We start from the raw sequence: 20,443 nt of genomic DNA, 5'->3' as shown, positions 1-20,443 counted from the left end.
CAGTTGCTCATCTGTACAGTGCTGATGATTATCTCACCTAGCTCATAGGGTTGAGAGAATTAAATGTGATAATGCTCACAAAGTGCCCAGCACAGAGGATGGCGTGGTATGGAAACTCAGTTAACATTTTCCTCCCTCCTGCCAAAGTCAGGGATGCCAATAAAAATTTTCACTATGCATAACCTCAGCTCTGCTGGAAGCAGTTAACACAAGCAAATCAATCAGCAGCTTTTTTTGCAGTGTGGCAGAGGCTCACATAGAGTCACCATGGCAGCTGCCATTGATAGCAGAGGCTGAATCTCAACAATAGCTGTATCTTAATAATGTTGTACTTCTCCACATTTATATTCCAGACCTTCTTGGGCCCTTGTTAGCCCAAGAATGCAAGCATTATCATTTTGCAGAGGAGGACCTCAAAGCATAGAGGGGTCAGATGACCTTGCCAAGGTCTCATAACTTGTGTGTGATGGAGCTGGATTTGAACCTAGATTGACTCTACCTGACCTTGGGAAAAGCAGCTTGCATGAGCTACATTGGCCTGTAGACAAAGCATGGATCTGCCTGTACTTCCCAAGTGGCTTTGGATCCCATTTCCCCCAAGCTCAGCCTGTTTAAGGAGCTGTAGGAGCTCTCTGGCTGCCCTTTCCTGGCCCCTACTGGTGTCACAGCCAACTGTTAACACCCGTGTCTGTTCCCCAGATTTAGTGATGAAGGGATGGAGGTGATCGAGCGGCTCATCTACCTCTATCACAAGTTCCATCAGCTAAAGGTCAGCAACGAGGAGTATGCTTGCATGAAAGCAATTAACTTCCTAAATCAAGGTGAGTGGCTGGGGTGGGAAAAGGGACCTTTGCAGTGCGGGAGGCAGGCAGTGAGCATTTGCCCTCCTGTTTCACCCCTCCTCACCCTCAGGATGGCCACACGCAATCCATCACACCATCTGGGTTTCAATCCAGGAAGACTTGTGCACCCCCTTGTCATCACCCTGACCCTTTATAGTACAGGGAATGCGGGAATGCTTTGGATTTTTTTTTTCTTCAAACTGAAATGCCACAATCTCTATAACTCATAGAGGAAGGAAGAGGATTCGCTTTGTTTAGTCAGTTTTAATGCATTTGCACACAGACACCAAGGACAGTACATGCGTCATTTTAAATATGTACCAAGTTTACCAGTGACTGAAGAAGAGCAGAGTGACTGATGAAACTATTGGAGATAAGGCCTCTGTGACAGGCTGGCAGTGGTTCAGACAGCCCCTTCAGGGCAGAGCAGGGGTGCATAAATACACACACACACACACACACACACACAAATACACAGGGCAGAGCAGGGGCGCACAAATACACACACACACACACCCCAAGCATGGCTTTTAATTAAAAGAATGCCGAATGTGATTCATGTGGAATATTACCTGCAAAGGAGCACTTGGCAGCTGCTGATAAAACCAGTAGAGGGAGGAGGGTTGTATTCTCTTTTTTCCAAAGTAGCTAATGTGTACTCTGCTCCTATAGTGGCACTGGGCTGTTCTGCTGCCTGTGGCATTGCAAGTGCCCTCGTCCTGTGTCCGATTTTCAGTCCAGAGCTCCTCTCCTCTTGGCCTACTCTCCCCCTACATTGGCCAAACCTCTTCCTGCTTCTACACCATTCATGCATTTATCTGGTGTTCTGCATGCCTCCCTTAGGCCAAGCCCTGTGCTGAGCATTAAAGACATTGAGAACACTTAGACTCCAGGTCTCTGGCCTCAAGAAGTATACATTCTGATGGCACTTGACATATTACTTGTGCCTCAGACGGGGGGAGAACAGTAGCAACTTCTTGAAGGAGGAGAAATCTGAGCTGAGCCTCAAAGGGCGGGTAAGATTTATATATAGAATATTTATGTTCATATTCTATATATAAAAAGGTGTGTGTGTGTGTGTGTGTGTGTGTGTGTGTGTGTGTATAGAGAGAGAGAGAAAGAGAGAGATCTATTTAGAAAAAATGGAGGGGCCAGGCACAGTGGCTCATGCCTGTAATCCCAACACTTGGAGAGGCCAAGGCAGGAGGATCACTTGAGCCCAGGAGTTTGAGACCAACCCAAGCAACATAGTGAGACCCCATCTGTACAGAAAATTTTAAAAATTAGTTGAGCATGGTGGCACACACCTATAGTCCTAGCTTCTCAGGAGGCTGAGGTGGGAGAATCTATTGAGCCAGCTGCAGTGAGCTGTTGATCACACCACTGTACTCCAGCCTAGGTGACAGAGTGAGACCCTATCTAAAAAAAATGGAGGGACAGCCTAGAAAGAAGATTAAGAACAGAAGTGCATAGGAGGGTGCTGTGTGTGTGTGTGTGTGTGTGTGTGTGTGTGTGTGTGTGTTACAAGCGTGAATGTGTAGGTATTGGCAAGATTTCTGATTGGTTCCAGCGAAGGGCAAATTTAAAGATATTGTGAAGGATTAATTTGTAAAGGTAGGTTATTCAGTCATTTGTTTAGTGTTTTCTGGTATTCTCTGGTTCTTTAGGGAATTTATATGAAGTTGAGAGAAGCCCTAGCCCTCGAGGAGCTCTGTCTGCTTACTATCCTCTGTATTTTTTTCCTCTCTCTCTTATTTCTCTTCCCTTAGGTAGAACTTAGTTCCTTCCTATCAGAGAAGATCTCCTGTTGTGACAATGTTTAGTAACTTAGTTGAAAGATGCACATATTTAAGGAGCTGGTGTTTCTTCCACATTAGAATGCCCATCCCATTCCCTGTGTGTGTGTGTGTGTGTTTTGTTTTTTTTTTTCCACAGATATCAGGGGTCTGACCAGTGCCTCACAGCTGGAACAGTTGAACAAACGATACTGGTACATTTGCCAGGATTTTACTGAATATAAATACACACATCAGCCGAACCGCTTTCCTGATCTCATGATGTGCTTACCCGAGATTCGATACATTGCAGGTAACATTCTGGGTCTTGGGCTCCCAACCCTTCCTTGCTTCTCTTAGCATGTGAAGGGAATGAGGCAAGCAGTGTTTTCAGGGTGCTCATTCCAGCCCATCACCAACTGCATGAAAGAGTTCTCACCCTCGCCCTCAAAAAAGATCTGTTCTAACGAGAAGCTTGCATTCTCTGTAGAGAAGAGAAGTTAATTTCCTGAGCTCTTATGATATGCAGGGTACTTTGTGGCCTTATATCATTTAATCTCACACCAGTCTCCACTGGTGGTTGGCGATATTATAGCCATTTTTTGGATGAGGAAACAGGGACTCAAAGTATCTCAAATTAACTTAATTTCTTGAATTGTATACTTTAAAAGAGTGAATTTTATGATACATGAATTATATCTCAATTTTTAAAATTATCTTCATCTCACAGAATTGCCCATGAGCTTTGAGGGATCATTTATTTAAAGTGATGTCTTTAGCTGGGCACAGTGGCTCATGCCTGTAATCCCAGCTACTCAGGAGGCTGGGGCGAGAGGATCAGTTGAGGCTAGGAGTTAAGGCCAGCCTGGGCAACATAGTGAGACCTCATCTCTAAAAAAATTAAAATAAGAATAGGAAAAATAAAGTTTAAAATCCTGTATTTGCAGAGGAATGTTGTGTATTGGGGTGTGTGTGTATGTATGTATGTGTGTGTATGTATGTATGTTTCTATGTGGTCTTGATCCCTTCTGAGCTTCCTGACATTTAAATAGGTCTATTTCAATATAAAATCCTGGCTTTTTTGGTTTTTGCTTTGCTTCATGTGGTAAAGATTCTTGTTCTGGCTGTCCAGCACATACTGAGGGGCAGCTCAGAAATGTGACCTACAGACCGGGATTCTTCCTGTAAAATTCAGCAATACGGTTTTTTAATTCAACATAAAAATTCTGGAGAAAGCAATACGATTTTAAAGGAAAATTATTTCAATCTGACAAGGGAATTTTTTTTTCTATTTCTTGGGCCACAAAGCAGTCTAGCAAATGTGAGCTGGGCCTAAACTATTGGAATTTTAGGGATATTTTGACAGTTTGTCTCAGTATTTTCTAAGCTAGAGTTTACCACATGAGATATTAAGCAGGTACTCTGTGAAATAAAAGGAAGTCAACAACTACACACCACTCTCCTCCATAGAACTGGGTCCTCAGCCTTGGCGGCACTTCCAATCACCTGGAAAACTTAAAAAATAAATGTTTGAGTTGCACCTGGAGAATTCTGGTTTAATTGGAATGGGGTGGAGCCTGGAGATCAATCAGTGTTTTCCAACGGCTCCCCAGGTCACTTAGAGGTACTGTTAGCAGAAGAAACACAGCCTTAGGTATTTACAAATTATATTAGCACACTGAATGCTCTGAGAAGTCCTTCAATCAAGAAATCTGTAAAGCTCTTTTAACCCTGAGTTTCTCAATGTATTTGCCTCTTTACCCTCGCTCCTTTTTCCCCTAGTACTTTTATTAACCTATTAAACCATTCTGAAGTGCAATATTTTATAGAATATTACTTAGAAGATCTACTGGGGATTGAGGGGGGTGAAGAAAACAGGACAGAAGTTTTTTGGACTACCTCTCAGTTTCAGATTCCTTATCTATAAAATGAGGGTAAAAAGTAGTACACAGAAATAGTGTGAGAATTCAACGAGGTAATGCATTTAACCACCTAGAACAGAGTAAGTATTCCCTGAGTAGTAGAATGATGATGAGTTGGCACCATTACTAGGCTCCCTGGGCACCCAAAGGGGTCTGGATGTTAGGATGTTAGCCCAGTGTGTCCAACCTTTGTGATACTCCTGGCACTTCTCTTGCCCCAGTCACTCAGCAAGGTGATACTCTCCCTCCACCAGCCCAAGGAGGCTGACTGGCCTGTCCACTACAGTGACCACTGCTAACTCTTCTTCTCCCCCCTTGTTCCCAGGAAAGATGGTGAATGTGCCCCTGGAGCAGCTGCCCCTCCTCTTTAAGGTGGTGCTGCATTCCTGCAAGACCAGTGTGGGCAAGGAATGACCTGTTCCAGCGCCCTCCTCAGGCCAACCACAGCGCCTTGGGTGGGCAGGACAGGCTCTAGAGGGAAAAGCCAGAGAGACCAAGATGGAGGCTGTGGAGCAGCATTTCCCGTTGCCTCCATAGCAAGAAGAGTTTTTGTTTGTTTGTCTGTTTTTTTAACCTCATTTTTCTATATATTTATTTCACGACAGAGTTGAATGTATGGCCTTCAACATGATGCACATGCTTTTGTGTGAATGCAGCCAATGCATTTTCTTACAGTTTACAGAATGTGAAGATGTTTAATGTTACAGTGTTGTCATTGTTTAGAAATAGTTCTTTTGTATTTTGAGGGAGAGGGTGGGATGGGGCTAAGATGACTATTTCCATAATGTTGACAAAGATGACTACCTCAATGGAAATGGGGGGTGTGGCCATCCCTACTTTTTCCACATTTTCTCAGCAGACTCATACATTTGTCTGTCAGAGAGCAAATTGCCTTTTTTAGCCACAGAATTGCCAGATAAAACGGCACACTGTAAAGGGGCAAAGTGTTGTTAGGAGATTCACTAAGCAAAGTTGGTGAGACAGCAGCAGGACAGGAGATGGGGATTGAGCCATGTCCTTTGCTTGGAAAGCGTGAAAATTAAGAGAGTAGGGCACAGTGACCATATTTAAGGCAGGTGTCCTTCCACCCAACAAGTCCTAAGGGCAGAAGAATTTCTGTTCTCACACATTGCTGCCCCCCTTACCCCTGCACCACCATCATTGTCTACCACTGCGAACTTTCCATCTAGGCAAAGTCCTGGCAATCACTTGATCCACAGGACTCGCCTCCCAGCTCCCTCGGGGCCCCCAGCTACCTAGTGTCCTTACCTGGATCTCCTGAGGCCCACCTTCCTCCATCCCGCTCCCTTACACATTTGACTTCCTATTGGCCCTTTGAAAAACCAGCTGAGCAGAATGCCATGTTCTGAAGCCTGGTGCCCACTACTGATATATTCTTCTTTCACCTTGTTTTCTTCAAACGGTAGTAGGGCAAGGCCAGACTGCAAAAAGAATAGACACTCCCGTTTTGAAATCTGTTCCTCTCCCCTCCCCTTCCTACTGCACCCTCAGGTCTAAATCCAAAAACTTCAGGCTTTTTTAAACAGTGAGAAGGACCATTCACCTGTCTGCTGACCAGAAGTGTTGCCCCTAAGTTCTTCTCCAAGTTCTCCTTTTCTCTCCAGAGTGAGACCAGTTTTCCTCAGGGACCCAGAACACAAAGCCCAAGGCCCAGAGTGGCCCAGCTGCCCCTTACTTCAGCAGTGGACTGGCCAACCAAGGCCTGGAGGGCTGGAGCCAGAAGCACCTGGAAGGGAAGGGGGGCTTTAAACTACCTCAGGTTCCTAATGGCCCGGCTGCTACCTCTGCAGACATGGCCTGGACTCCTTGATCTCTCACTACGTGCCCCACCTCATCCCAGGACGTGTTCCTTACCCTCTTGACTTTGGCCAGCGCCACACCAGGTCTGTCTTTGAACTCTTTCAGGTGCTTTTTCCCTTTTCGCCGTAATGTAGCAGTTGTCCTGCCTACACCCAGGTATCTTTCACAGCCAGTATGGCAAGCAGACCACTTAGTTGGCTGCATGCCTGGGTAGGTTGGAAGGGTCCACGGCACCTTCTTCTGCCTATTTAGTCAAAGGCTGTTTGCTCTCTCCCCAACTCAATCTAGTAAAGCTACCCAGAAGACCACCACGTCGTGTGCATACTGGGTAGTCCATGTCTGATTGTAATTGTTTCTTTCTGGTGAAATGTTACGGGTACCAGCAGAGTGATGATTTTGGCCCTTGATGGATCTAAAACTCAGAGCATTACTCCTCAATGCCGTTTCCCCAGTTGCTCTGAGAAAGAAGAGACATGTTCCTCAGGAAAAGCTCCGGCTAACATGTTTTTCACGTCAATGGGAAGATTCTTGTGTGTTCGTGTGTATCTGTTTATTTCTAAGTTCACGATACTTGTTCCCCTGAATTTTTTTTATTTAACCAACTAGATCACATTCTTTGGCCACAGGTCAGACTGAGCTGCTTTCCTCCAGATCGAGAAGGAGACACATATCACAGATCCCTTCTCTAAGACAGCTCCTGTGTACAGCATTGTTCTTTGCTGAGGCCTCCATCTGTCCAATTATTATTTTTGAAATTGCTTTTCAAATTAAACATTTTACCCGTTGTGTTGGGTGTCAAAAGAAATTGCTCTCTGTTGAGGCAAGAACATGTCTCTCCAACAACGTAGTATTGAACAGAGCAAGTTGTTAATTTGTGGAGTAGGGGAAAGGTTCTGCAAGTTGCCATTGTACAAATCCAGTTTTACAAATGTTTGCAGCAGATTCCACAGAACAAAGAGCCCATTCATTGCCGAGAGCCCTGCAGAATCTCTGAGCCAAGTGGCCGTGTGTTCCGAGCCGGAGCCTGACCTGTGGACCGTCTTTAATGTCTTCTGCACCAGTCCTTTTATGATGTGGGCTTTTTTTAAACAGGGTAAAGTGAATGTGTTGCATTGCAAACTCAGGTATTACGAGGAGAAGGTAGGAGTGTAGCTAGCAGCGTGGAGACATTAGGTCAGCCACTAGATGTATTTGTGAATTTGGTTTGAAGGACACAGAGAAAGGTTGGAGGGGGAGGTTTGGTATGTTTGTTTTTTGCTTTCTTCCCCATGATGTTTGGTTAACAGGTAGCCTTTTTGCTAGTGGAAGGAGAGAAAAGTTGTGCATGTTTTCTCTAATTTCTCTTTCTGCCTTCTCTCTGATCCCCAACCACCAAAAGCACTCACTTTGAGTGAGATTTTTTTTTTTTTTTGAGACAGTCTCGCTCTGTTGCCCAGGCTGAAGTGCAGTGGCGTGATCTTGGCTCACTGCAAGCTCCGCCTCCCGGGTTCATGCCATTCTCCTGCCTCAGCCTCCCGAGTAGCTGGGACTACAGGCACCCGCCACCATGCCTGGCTAATTTTTTTTGTATTTTTAGTAGAGACAGTGTTTCACCATGTTAGCCAGGATGGTCTCGATCTCCTGACCTCGTGATCCGCCTGCCTCGGCCTCCCAAAGTGCTGGGATTATAGGCGTGAGCCACTGTGCCCAGCCGAGTGAGAATTTTTAAGCCATAAAAATATGACTCTGAAAGCTACATGGAAAAGCAGAATCCCACCTCCTTGCACTACGTTGAAACATGCAAGCCTTTCCCTCCCTCTCCTTTTTGATGTTTTCTTGTCCCAAGACAAAAGTTTGGCATCTTGGAACTTATTCATGCTCTCTGGCTGCCTTCGTAGACTTTTGGAGTCCTTTGCAAGGTTTGGTGGTCTTGTCCTTAATCTGGAGAAATTCCCCAGAATCTGTCTCAAAGTACTCAACCTGGCTCAGAGGACACCCAGCCTCTATGCCGCACTCACAAGAGAGGTGGGCAAGCCCGCAGGGATAGGAGGAAGTAGGCAGGATCCTCCCTGTCCTGTTCCCCAGAACCAGAGCAAGGAATGGGGAATCCTAAGGGTTTCTATGGCATCACTGAATGTCACCCACTCCACATCAACCTGCCTCTCACCTGCCACCCTTTTTCAGGAAGGTGAGTACTTGCCGTGGTCACTGTTACCAGATCCTTAAAATCCTGGGCTCTGAGCTAGCTGCGTTGCTCTGTTACCCATTTCCTACATTTGTTTGTTTGTTCTTGATTTCCTGGGGGAATGGGACTGATGGAGACAGACAAACCCACTGTGGGCAGCATCTAAGCATGTCCAAGGTTGGTTGAATTAAGGGAACCCTGGCTTCTCAGCAGGACAGAAAGCTGAGCTGTGGTTCCAGGCCCTCCTCTCTGGGCCCCTGGTGTATATCTTTTTTCCTTGTTGCTTTTGAAATTTTTGCAATTGTTTTAAGAATCCAGTCTTTCAGGCCAGCCCTTTTATTAAGCTTTGAATTTTTTAATTGATTTTTTTAAAGTAAAAAAACAAAAAAAACCCCAAAAAACAAAATTTAACAAAAAAATCCGCTACTCTTATTCCCCTGCCTCCCCCTACCCCAGCCCGTGAGAGTTCCCTTGCACTCCCCTCTGCCTTTGCAATTGATCATCCTCCCTTTCTCCTTGGCTTGAAGCATCTATGTCCAGTGTCTGTGAAATGATGTTTTATCTGTGTGTCAGGATGAGAAACGGCAGTCATTCCACCAAGTGTTGGAAACTGGTTAGCCTGGAGACAAGGGTTTCTGGGGCCACAGCTCAGGGATGTGTATTTAATTACAGGATCCCCAGAAACTCCTCTCTAGGCTGCCACAGCAACATTTTTTCTGGGCTTGGGAGCCATACCTGAACTGTTTCCTCCAAGGCGGGAGCTCCAGAGAGCCTGCCAAGTCTGGAGCAAGCGGGGGCTTCCGCTTTGGCCAGACCTGGGCCACCATGAGACTTGAAGGCTTCTAGCTGTCCTATGACACAAGCCGCGGTGGCCCTGCCCCTCCACGCTCATAAAAGCCTGGTCCCTCTGTCTAGCCCAGTCCCCATCTAGCGTCCGTCTTCTGGGCCTGAAGCCCTAAATGGGCCACAGCCTGCACAGGAATCAAACTGTAGGCTCAAAGGGAGGTGGTGAGTAAGGTCAGCGCCTGCTCCAAGCCCAAGAACAAAAGTTGTGTTACTGGTGGAGGCTAGTCCCCCAGCTCTAGCCCTGCTGTCTTTGCCCTGTGATGACCATTGTTTTCTTTCTCTAAGATGTCTTGTAATAGATGATAATGTTGTTGATTCAGATTTCCATGAAAAAGAAAAAAAAACTACCTCTTAAGTGACATCCTGGTCGATTCCTCTCTGAGGAATCCTGTGGGAAAAGAATACTGTAGCTCCTGCTCTGTTTACATGTTTCTGTCGGGAAAGAAGCCCCGCCTGCCCTGGGGTGTTGGTGTTTTTGTCTGTGTTGCCATGCCAGGTCTGCCATAGGGGCTGGTGGCTGCATTGTAAGGTCTGGGCTGTGTCTGGGGATTCCTTCCCACCTACCCAGCCAGGGACTAGTCACCCCCCTGAAGAGGCCTCCATTTCCTTCCTGTGCTCCAGGGCATAGGGAGCACCACTCCCACAGACACTACCTTTAAGGGCTCTAGTGGCACACACATCCACGAGCATACCCCCAGGTTACCTGCCCTAGGTCCACCTCCACCCACAGTCCTGTGTGTAGGAATCGAGGAAACGGGATGTCCCTGTGCCCTTGTCCCCAAAGGGCCGGCCAAGGGCTGCCTGCCAGCCTGACTCCATCAACCCTGCATGACCAAATGATAGCTGGCGGGCTCTGCAGGCTACCCAGGCCCTCTGCTACCTCCCACCCTGCCAGCTGGCAAGGGATGGACCCTGTTCTGTGAATTGACTACCTGTGGAAATGTGACCAATTAGTGTGAAATGCATGTTTAGCAAGTGTTAGGTACTGTATTTGAACCAATAAATGTGAATCCTTCTGCACATGGCATCTGTCTATGAAGCTTGTCTCGGGTTCTGGGGAGGGATGATGGCATGTCCTGAGGCTCTGGCTTGTGCCTTCAGACCTGTGGCTCTTGCTCATAGCTGACGCCCACCTCACTTCTGTTGCTGAGGCTCTGGCAGGGGGTGGTGTCTCGGAACTAGCTGAATCAATGAACCAGCACTGACTGAAGTGCCCACCTTGTGTGCCAGGCACCATATTGAACTTCAAGGATTATTACTTCTATTTTATAAGTGAAGAAACTACAGTTGAGTGAGGTGAAAAGACTCTCCCAAGGTGAGTGGCACAACCAGAGAAGTGAGCCTAGTGGAGAGGCAGATACAGACCTTTGCAGTGCAGGGGGGATGAGGTTGTCATTAGGGATGTATATGGGGTTGTACGGGCCTGGAGAAGGAGTGGCCTGTTCTATGGAGGATAGTCAGGAAGAGCTTCACAGATGAGTGTTGTTGAAGGTGGCCCTTGAAGAAAGTCACGAGGCAAAGGGATCCACAGGCCAGTTAGAGGGATCCATGTCCAAAGGCCTGGCTGTGTATCAGAAAGATGGGAGTGTTCAGGTATAACAAGGGGCTGTCATGGCAGGAATGGTGGCAGGTGGGAGGGTAGCAAGAGTTGAGGCTGGAGAAGCAGTTGGGAGCCTTGGATGCCACATTCAAGAGTGTGGGGAAAGAAAGCTGTCTGCTGCGTCTTGGGCAAGAGAGCAGCATCATGGTGCAGGAGAGGCCGATGGATGGCCTAGGATGCACTGTGCTCTAGCAAAGTAATACTCTCTTTCCAGAAAATAGGTGAGGTCTATTAATAGCTTTTCTAGAGCTGAAAAAATGGAGGCTCTAAGAGATCAAGGGATGTGGCCCAAATCACACAGGAGTGTTAAGTTCGTACTTGAACCCAGATCTGCCCAACTGTCCTGTAGGCCTGCTCATATGATCAGAGAAGTGGCAGAGTTTGGGTTGAGGGGTGTATGAAGACAGATGGGAGAGATGAAGGCTTCTCAGGCTGGGAAGATAAAGGCTGAGGAGGGTTTGATCAAAGTCTGTTAATCCTCTTCTGTGAAATGAGGGAAGCCCAGCTGCCTTCCCATTCCTCAGCCTCCAGCACAAGAAACCAGAGAGCCCTTGAGTTTTGAAAGAGATGGGTTTAGAACAAAGGAAATGCTGCAGAACGAATTAATAGACTGTCTTCCTTGCCCCACAAGAGGGAACAGATACACAGAGGTGCCGGGAGGAGAAGGGACGCATTGGCCCACCGCCTCGTGAGTCCAGGCGCTATGATTGGTGCTTCACGTGTGTCGTCTCAGTAATCTTCATAACAGCCTTGCAAGGGGTAGGTCTCAGCCCCATTTTTCTAATAAGCAAATTGAGGCTCAAGGAAGTTGCTTCAGATGATACATTAGTCAGTGGCAGAATTGGCTTTTGAATCCAGGTCTATCTGATACTAAAGTTACAACTGGCTTCCTCCCTGCTCAGCCTTAGCAATTCAGTAGTGCTGAATGTGGATGTCCAGTTTGTAGCAAAGCTCACTAATGGCCTTTGGGTGAACCTTTTGCCATAAAAACAAAATAAAAATAAAAAACATTAATAAAGGATTAATTCTGTAAGAGGTGGATGAACAGACCCAACCAAAGTGAGCTGAAAAGCGGTGCTGCCCAGATATGTGGAATACTGCAGGCGCTACATCAGTATGGCTTCTCAGAACACAGACCACCCCCCCGCCACCCTGAGATGGTTCCATGGAAAAAGCCAGAATTCTGTTGCCAAAAATATGGGAAGTGCTGCACTCGCTCTGTCGTCCTCCTTGATTTTCAGCCCTTATTGGCATATTAAAGGCTCAAGAAGTCCCACCTGAAGAAAACTAATGTTGTTTAACCCAGGTTCTACCGAAAGCATTTGAGCTTTGGACATTTTTGCTTCCTGTTAAAATTCTGTTGGGATAATATTCCATGGAATAAAAGGACACTGCTCTAAATACATAAATTGCTGCTTATGTGACACTGAGCTTTCAGTTTCCTGGGTGCCAGCCAATAATATGGAAGAATAATAAAGTAACATCTAGAAAACAAAGCAAAGCTCTGTGCTAAGTATTTTGTGTGCATTAGAGTACTACTGATTCCCCAGAGCAACGCAGTGAGGTTAATGCTATAATGATCCCATATTACAGAGAAGAAAACTGAGGCCCAGAAAGGGTAAGTCATTTGCTTGAGGTTACATAACTGGCAAGATGTCAGGAATGAATATAAACCAAATGTCAGGAATGAATAAAAACCAGCATCGACTGAGCACCTACTATTGGGGAGGATCTGTGCTGCAATTCTTATCCCTGTGCAAACCCTCAGAGGTACGTAAGACCATCTGCATACCTGAAGAAACAGGGAAGGCTGGCTACTCCAAATTAAGTCAGAGTCTGAAGACAGAAGCCCCTGGAAATGATGGCAGGGGAGAGTGCTGGGATGAGGTTCGATCTGACTACACAGAGCTCTTTCCAGGGGTCGTTTCCTTCAAGCAGTCTATGAGACAGCAGGCACATCAACCAGAGATCTCACCACCTGAGTTGTCATTCCAGCTCTTGCCCTTCCTGGTTGTATGTGACCTTGACCCAGATAGATGCTTCTCTGATCCTCACTTTCCCTGTCAGACAAATGGAGGTGATGGTACCTGTGTCCTGGGGAACGGGGCAGGGTTAAGGAAGATCGAGTGTGGCTGGCTTAAAGTTGGGTCTCAGGGAAGTCAATACATGAAAGGAGGCTAGGAACGGGGAGCTGTTGCCCCTACACCCCAACAGCAGAAACTTAGCAGAGCCAGGAGCCTTGGCCTGGCTGCCCATCAGGGTTTTAGGTCCACAGTGGTAATCAGTCTCTCAGATCCTATGGCAAAAGTGCCCAACTGCCAGACCCGGGGCTCTTGGAGTCTTGTTCCCTTGGCAACAAGTCTCACCATGGAGACCACAGCCCCATCCTTGCCCTCCCTGCATGCTGCCTCTCCACAAACCTTCCTTGTTCAACACCCAGTCCTAGGAGCAGTGTAGGTACTGAGGAGTGCTTCCAGGGGGCACTTCCTCAGGTGAGGAGTTGGAGTGTCCACTCCCACTCCCATTTTTTGAGTGTCCACTTTATGTGTGGCAAGGTCCATAGGCATCGGCTACATACGTGGTCTCGTTCAGGTTAAAAGCCAGGCGCTCACCCTGTTTTCCATAAGTGGAAACTGAGGCTCAGGGAGGCAACATGGACCAGCTCAAAGTCTCACAGCTAGTTGGTGTTGGGGCTGAGACCTGAATCCAGGGCTTCTGACTCAGGAACCCATGCTTTTTCTGCAACTCCCTATTCCCACCCATATTACCAAGACACAAAGCCTCCAGCCACAATCTGAGGAGGGCTGGGTACCCGGGCCTCTGCCAGCAGCACGAGCAGCCAGTCAGCAGCCCTCTGAGGTCTGGGCTGGGCCCAGCACCATTACAGGAGGAACTGTACTATTTTAAGCCAGGGCCGGAGGGCCCCTTGTGGGCACAGGGAGGGTAGCCTGGGGCCCTTGGCCAGCTTCCCGGAAGTCCCCATGGCCTCCCTTCTCTCCCGCTAGCAGGTTTCTGAGGCAGTGACTTCCCTACAAACAGGAAGGAGGCTCTCAGGCTGGGAGACCTCCAGCCCCAGCTTCCTCCCCCTTGCTGCCACCCCCAGGCTTCACTACATGGGGGAGCCTACCAGCGCCAGGCCCTGTCAGTGTCCATCATCCAGGCTGACTCCTAGCAGTGGGTGGAAGGGGGCCTGAATTTGGGCTCCCTGGGCTGCCCCAGCTCACCCACTACAGTTCCAAGGTCTCTGCTTGCCGAGGCCCTTTGTCCCTCACCCAAGCCTGAGTTCTCATAGACATTCCCACTCAGCTGGCCACTGTGAGCTAGAAAGAAGAGTGTCAGTATCCTTAGATGTGGCCCCATTCAAGGACCCCAGAGAGAGAAAAGAAAAACAGACTAAGAGGCTGAAAATAGCAGAGAGAAACAAATTAGAACATGATTAAGATACCGACAGTGACAGATTCATCATGACAGAGATGAAAGCAGAGACAAGCGAAGAGACACCAGAGATGGCTGTGTAGGGCTGGAGCCGAGAGCAGGGGGTGGTGCAGCGTGATGGCTCCTGACCACCCTCCAAGCACAGGCCCTGTCTCGGAGCTGTGGGGGGGGCCCACCGGCTGTGTGGCTGAAGTGGAATGTGGGGAGCAAGGCTGGGTCACCCCTTGAGGGCCAAGCGTGTGCACCGAGAGATAAGCTACCCCAGGCTGGGGGCCCCAGCTGTACTGCACGCTCCAGGAGCCTGGTGGAGAGGCCAGACCCAAGGCTGGAGCCCAGCTCTGCCAGATGCCACCTTCTGCACCTCCTACGGGGGCTCCCCCAGGCCTCATGTTCTGAGGGTCCCAGGTCCTCTGCCCAGCCCTGGGGGCAGCAGATTCTGGGTGCATCCAGTTCATAGAAGAGCAGTATGGGCCCTGGGAATAGTACCAGCCACAAAGAGGCTCCTACCTCGCTTCTCCAGCGCGGGCTGCAGTCCTGGGTCAGGTGAGAGGTCGGGGGGTAGGGGCCCTAAGCTGAAGACGCAGAGCAGGGGCTCTAGCAGGCTGTGGGGTGCTGAGGAGTGCTGTGGGGGCGCAGCTCTTCACTGCACTCTGTGAGCTGTCCCCGTGTGGCACTGTGCACTCATGTGCCTGAGTGTGTGTCCACGTGCTTTCTCGAATGTGCAAAGATGTATGTGTCCACGTGTTGCCAGGAGCCCCAATCTGCCTCCACAAGTCCTTGTTCTCAGTCTAGAGAAGTGGCCCCAGAGGCACCTGGTCTTTCCCATCCCCACGAAGTGGTCCAGCCCAGAGAGCCACCAGGCAGAGGGGGAAGAGCGAGCAGGTCTATTGCAGGCCCCTAGCCCCCCTCCCCACACTGCAGCTGAGGCTCCCGCCGGCCACGGCCTTGACCCAGCACTATGGACTTCTCTGACATTGGCATCGGATCTGAACATCTGGCAGCAGGCTGATAAGGGGTGCAGCGGAAACAGCCTCTGCTGCCGCCAGCAGGCCCGCCCCCTCCGCTGCCCTGCACGGGGTCTCCACATCCACCCTCCCTCCACCTCCAGCTCTCCAGGCTCCGGCCCTTCCCGCTTCTTGTTCTCTGCCTCAGTCTCTCTCTCTCCGTCTGAATCTCGCTCATCTCTACTCTCTCTCTTCCTCATTTCTTCTCGCTCTCATTTCTTCTCTCCCCAAACCTCACCACTCTGAATTTCTCTGTCATCCTCCCTCCCTCCCCGACTGGGTCTCCCCTTTCTCTCTCTCTTCATATTTTCTGCCCGAGCCTCTGCAGCTTCTCTCTCTTTTTCTGGCCACCCTTCCACTCTGCAGCCTGAGGATTCTGTCCCTCTCCTCTCTCTCTTTCAGTTTCTGGGTCTCTGGTTTGTTTGTTCCTTATCCCACCTCCAGGAAATGGGCCTGGCACTTTGGGAAAGTCCCCACTTAGGAGAGAGCCCCTGGGCTTTGTTTGCCTGGGGAAGGAGGTTGGGGGCGCCTGGGTCAAGACTACACCCCTCCTTTGCTTTCCCCTCTGGGTGGGTCTAGTGGCCTGGGACCACCAGGGCTGGGGCTTGAAGGAAAGGACAGGCCACCCAGGGGCTCTGGCAGGGTGGAGAGGAGTCAGCCTGCAGGCCTGGGCTCTGGACTCCACTGCTGGGATTTGAACGCTGGTCCCATCACACCCTCGCCTCGGTGACTTTGGGAAGATGCCTGGTCTCTCTAAGGCTGACTTTCCTCCTCTCTTAACTGCTGCTATCGGGGGTTGGGAGGGAGTTACTGCCTACCACCCAGAATGCCGGAGAGGTTCAAGACTGACTGCAGATGTGGAGTGGTTAGCTGGGGACCTGGCACGTAGGGGGACACTTCTGAGTTGGGGCCTTGCCATTCCCAGCTGGTAACCCCTGGCTGCCCCTGTCCCCATAGAGCACCCAGTTTGGCTGAGGGTGGGAGGGGGCAGCACAGAGGAAGGGGGTACCAGTGACTGTGGCCAGGGTTGCTTAGGGGATGAGGAGTACCCAGCCTTGTGTGACAACTGATGCCGTCAGAGGAGACAGGACCCATGGAGCAGGCAGCAGAGCTCTACCTACAAGTGCAGAGGAAAGTGGTCATTCAGCAAGTTCCAACGCTTGCTCCGCGCGGGCTGCTGTGGACCCAGAGATAAATCAGGCCTTTTCTGGAGGCTTCCCCAGGCTGGGGTGAGACGCTCATCACAGAAGGGCAAACAGTGTCCATGATGATGTTGCAATCTCAGACTTAACAGGGAAAGGGCCTCTGAGGACAGAGCAGCCAGTCCTTCAGCTGGTTGTTTGTTTGTGTTTTGCTGACACTTATTGAGCACACATGACATACCAGCCAGCCACTGAATACATTACACGTATTGTCTCCTTTCATCCCCATTTTACAGAGAGGATGTAAGGCCCAGAGAGGGGAAGTGACTGGTCCCGGGTCACACAGCTAGAAAGTGGTAGAACTGGGATTTAATCCAGAGACTCTGCCAGCAATTCTTCTCAGGGCTCAAGGACTCACCAGGAGACTATGACAAAGCCAGGCTGGTTCCTTCTATGGCGTCATGGTGTGGAGAGAGACCTGTTTGTCTTGTTTAAGAAGGCGGACAAAGCAGACCCCACTTCATAAGGTCACCTATCAAATGAGGTGCAAAGATTCATGATTTTGTTATTGTTACATGTATGTGACATGTTAGTGATGGGTATTTGCTGGGATATGTGTGTGTGTGTGCGTTTATATATATTATATATATATATAAAATATATACAGAAATATATATTATATATATAAATATATATATATTATATATATATATATATATTATATATATATAAATATATATATTATATAATATAAAAATATATATATATATAAAAAATATATAAATATAAAAATATATATATAATATATATATATATTTTTTTTTTGTTGCCCAGCCTGGAGTGCAGTGGCGCAATCTCGGCTCACTGCAAGCTCCGCCTCCTGGGTTCACACCATTCTCCTGCCTCAGCCTCCGGAGTAGCTGGGACTATAGGCGCCCACCACCAGGCCCGGCTGATTTTTATATTTTTAGTAGAGACGGGATCTCACCGTGTTAGCCAGGATGGCCTCCATCTCCTGACCTCCTGATCCGCCCACCTTGGCCTCCCAAAGTGCTGGAATTACAGGCGTGAGCCACGGTGCCTGGCCTTGCTGGGATATTTCTTATTAAATTCAGAGCGTGAGTGATATCAGTCCAGAAACAAAATCATTGCATTAAAATAGGGACACTAGGCTAGGTGTGGTGGCTCACACCTGTAATCCCAGTACTTGGGGAGGCCGAGGCGGGTGGATCACCCGAGGTCAGGAGTTTGAGATCAGCATGGCCAAAATGGTGAAACCCCATCTCTACTAAAAATACAAAAATTAGCCGGGTGTGGTGGCGGGTGCCTGTAATCCCAGCTACTTGGGAGGCTGAGACAGGAGAATTGCTTGAACCCAGGAGGCGGAGGTTGCAGTGAGCTGAAATCGTGCCACTACACTCCAGCCTGGGCAACAGAGTGAGACTCCATCTCAAAAAAAAAAAAAAAAAAAAAAAGGGACACTAAGGCCAGGTGCTGTGGCTTACACCTGTAATCCCAGCACTTTGGGAGGCCGAGGCGGCCGATTGCTTGAGCCCAGGAGTTCAAGACTAGCCTGGGCAGCATGGCGAAACCCCATCTCTACAAAAGAAAATACAAAATTTAGCCAAGTGTGGTGGCATGTGCCTGTAGTCTCAGCTATTCAGGAGACTGAGGCAGGAGGATTGCTTGAGCCCAGGAGGTCGAGGCTACAGTGAGCTATGATGGTACCACTGCACTCCAGCCTGAGTAACAGAGCAAGACCCTGTCTCAAAAGACATAAAACAAAACAGGGACACTAAAAAAAAAATATTAAAATAGGGAGACTAGTTAGGTTCAGCCATATGCAAGAGAAGTATATCTTGTCAGAACTTCTCTAGGTGAAAAAGACATAATTACAAGGTCATGCACATTGAGGAATAAGTTGTCTGTTACGTTGTAGGTGGAATATATTTGATCAGTTAGCTATGACTGTCGGTGAAATTATATTATAAAAATTATTATTATTGAATAAATGATTATTAATTATTAAAACTCTATTGCCCAGGCTAGAGTGCAGTGGCACAATCATAGCTCACTGCAGCTCAAAATCCTGGGTTCAAACCATCCTCCTGCCTCAGCCTCCCGAGTAGCCGGGACTACAGGCTATCAGTATTATTGTTGCATGTTCACACACAATTTTAAGGGGCATAATGAGGAAAACACACACTAGGTTTTATTTTATTTTATTTTATTTTATTTTATTTTATTTTATTTTATTTGAGACGGAGTCTCACTGTGTCATCCAGGCTGGACTGCAGTAGTGCAATCTTGGCTCACTGCAACCTCTGCCTCCCAGGTTCAAGTGATCCTCCTGCCTCAGCTTCCCAAGTAGCTGGGACTAAAGGCACAAGCCACCACACCAAGCGAATTTTTGTATTTTTAGTAGAGATGGTGTTTTGCCGTGTTGGCCAGGCTTGTCTTGAACTTCTGACCTCAGGTGATCCGCCCACCTTGGCCTCCCAAAATGCTGGGATTACAGGCATGAGCCACAGTGACTGGCTGGAAAACACACACTAGGTTTTAAATATAGTTGGCATTTCTACTTTTTCAGTGGCCTTCCATGAAAAAAATAGAGAGAGAGAGAGTTGGCTTCACTTATCCAGAAAAGTCCCTCTTGTTCCAGATAAGTGAGGTGTTGGGTGTGATTTATTTATTTCCTCCAATGAAGGGATACGTGGGAGGAGGGGTGGTTCTCAACAGTGACTGCCCCATAGTCGCCCTGTGCCCCTCCCTACCCTCCCACGATGAAAGGCACGGAGGTAAATCCTCTGAGGACAGAGATTTTCTTCTCTTTCCTATGGGATCCCTGGTGCCTGGAACAGTGCCTGACCCCTAAGTTTGCGCTCAGTAAATGTGACATGAACAGAGGAAGGCACAAAAGATCCAGTCACCGTGGGAGCAGCACAAGGCCCTGCAACCCGGCTCTAGAGGACCGGGATATGTCAAAGCCCATCTGGGCCCAGAGATTGGATGGGGACGTCCCAGGTTGTCTGGGGAGGCTAGCCTTCTAGATAAAGGCCCCTTCCTGCTACCCTGTCCCATCCTGGCCTAGCTTCATACTTGGTTCAACCTGGGGCCACTGTAGCCACCACTTGGCCTCAGAGGCAGTCTCAGCCCAGCCTGTTTTTCCAGCCATCGACTGGGAACTTCAGCAGCCCACAGCAGTTGGGGACATTCAGAGGCCACCGTGGCATGCACGCACCAGGTGTCCAGGCTGCTCACCTGCTCGCCTTCCGGCCCCCCTCTTCTTCCACCTGATGGAAGAGTAAAAAGACAGGTGGAAGCAGCAGACCGCCTGGTCAAGTCGCCATGGCCTTGCCTCTGCACCGGCCTGTCCTGACTCTACTCCAATGTCCGGGCCGGGCCAGACCATGCCAGGCCAGGCCCCAGGGAAGTAGCCATTCACAAGGAGAGAGGAGCAGGCGGCAGGCCGGGTGGGGGAGCAGCCCATAAATCAAGCCCCACTCCCACCCAGTCTCTAACAAGCGGGGCTGCCTACCCGCCTCTGTGGGGTCCCTGCCTCTGGGCTCCCACAGCAGGCCTGGAACAGCCAGCTGGCCAAGGCCTCCGCAGTGCCTTGGCCTCCGCCCCCACCCTCGGCCCCCAGATAGATAGGGGTATTTTTTTTCTTTTAGGAGAAGAAGAAAAAAATAGACGTAAATGAAGAGAAACACCAACAAAGAAGGCGAGAGGCCTGCAGAGTCACGTGGGGGCAGAGACCAATTGGGCCTCCGGTGGCCCCCCCCACCAGGGCGGGGAGGAGGAGGAGGACGGACGGACAGGGCCAGCCTGCCGTCCGGCTGCCGCCCGCCGTGGTGTGAGGGGGTTTCTGCGCACCCACAGTCGCCACCGT

The 20,443-nt window shown here is 49.0% G+C and overlaps 2 protein-coding genes across 16 annotated transcripts in view; both read left to right on the top strand.

The window, feature by feature from the left end:
* NR6A1 (nuclear receptor subfamily 6 group A member 1) overlaps positions 1–5,245 on the top strand; it is a 256,354-nt gene extending 251,109 nt beyond the window's left edge. For 14 of the 15 annotated variants that reach the window (XM_058445822.1, XM_058445821.1, XM_058445816.1 and 11 more), the window contains 3 exons: positions 700–821; positions 2,778–2,930; positions 4,865–5,245. In XM_058445822.1, the coding sequence (XP_058301805.1) occupies positions 700–821; positions 2,778–2,930; positions 4,865–4,953 (364 nt within the window). In that variant the 3' untranslated portion in view covers positions 4,954–5,245. Of the gene's footprint in view, positions 1–699; positions 822–1,685; positions 1,850–2,777; positions 2,931–4,864 lie in introns of those variants that run through there. The other variant, XM_058445826.1, reaches the window with a different exon arrangement.
* Positions 1–20,443, top strand: part of LOC116475645 (pseudouridylate synthase TRUB2, mitochondrial) — a 124,250-nt gene that overhangs the window by 84,066 nt on the left and 19,741 nt on the right. The window lies entirely within an intron of this gene.

Source organism: Hylobates moloch, unplaced genomic scaffold, assembly GCF_009828535.3.
Source record: "Hylobates moloch isolate HMO894 unplaced genomic scaffold, HMol_V3 SCAFFOLD_10, whole genome shotgun sequence".
Lineage (NCBI taxonomy): Eukaryota > Metazoa > Chordata > Mammalia > Primates > Hylobatidae > Hylobates > Hylobates moloch.
The sequence above is the reverse complement of the archived record's forward strand: the minus strand, read 5'-3'. Positions and strand labels throughout refer to the sequence as shown.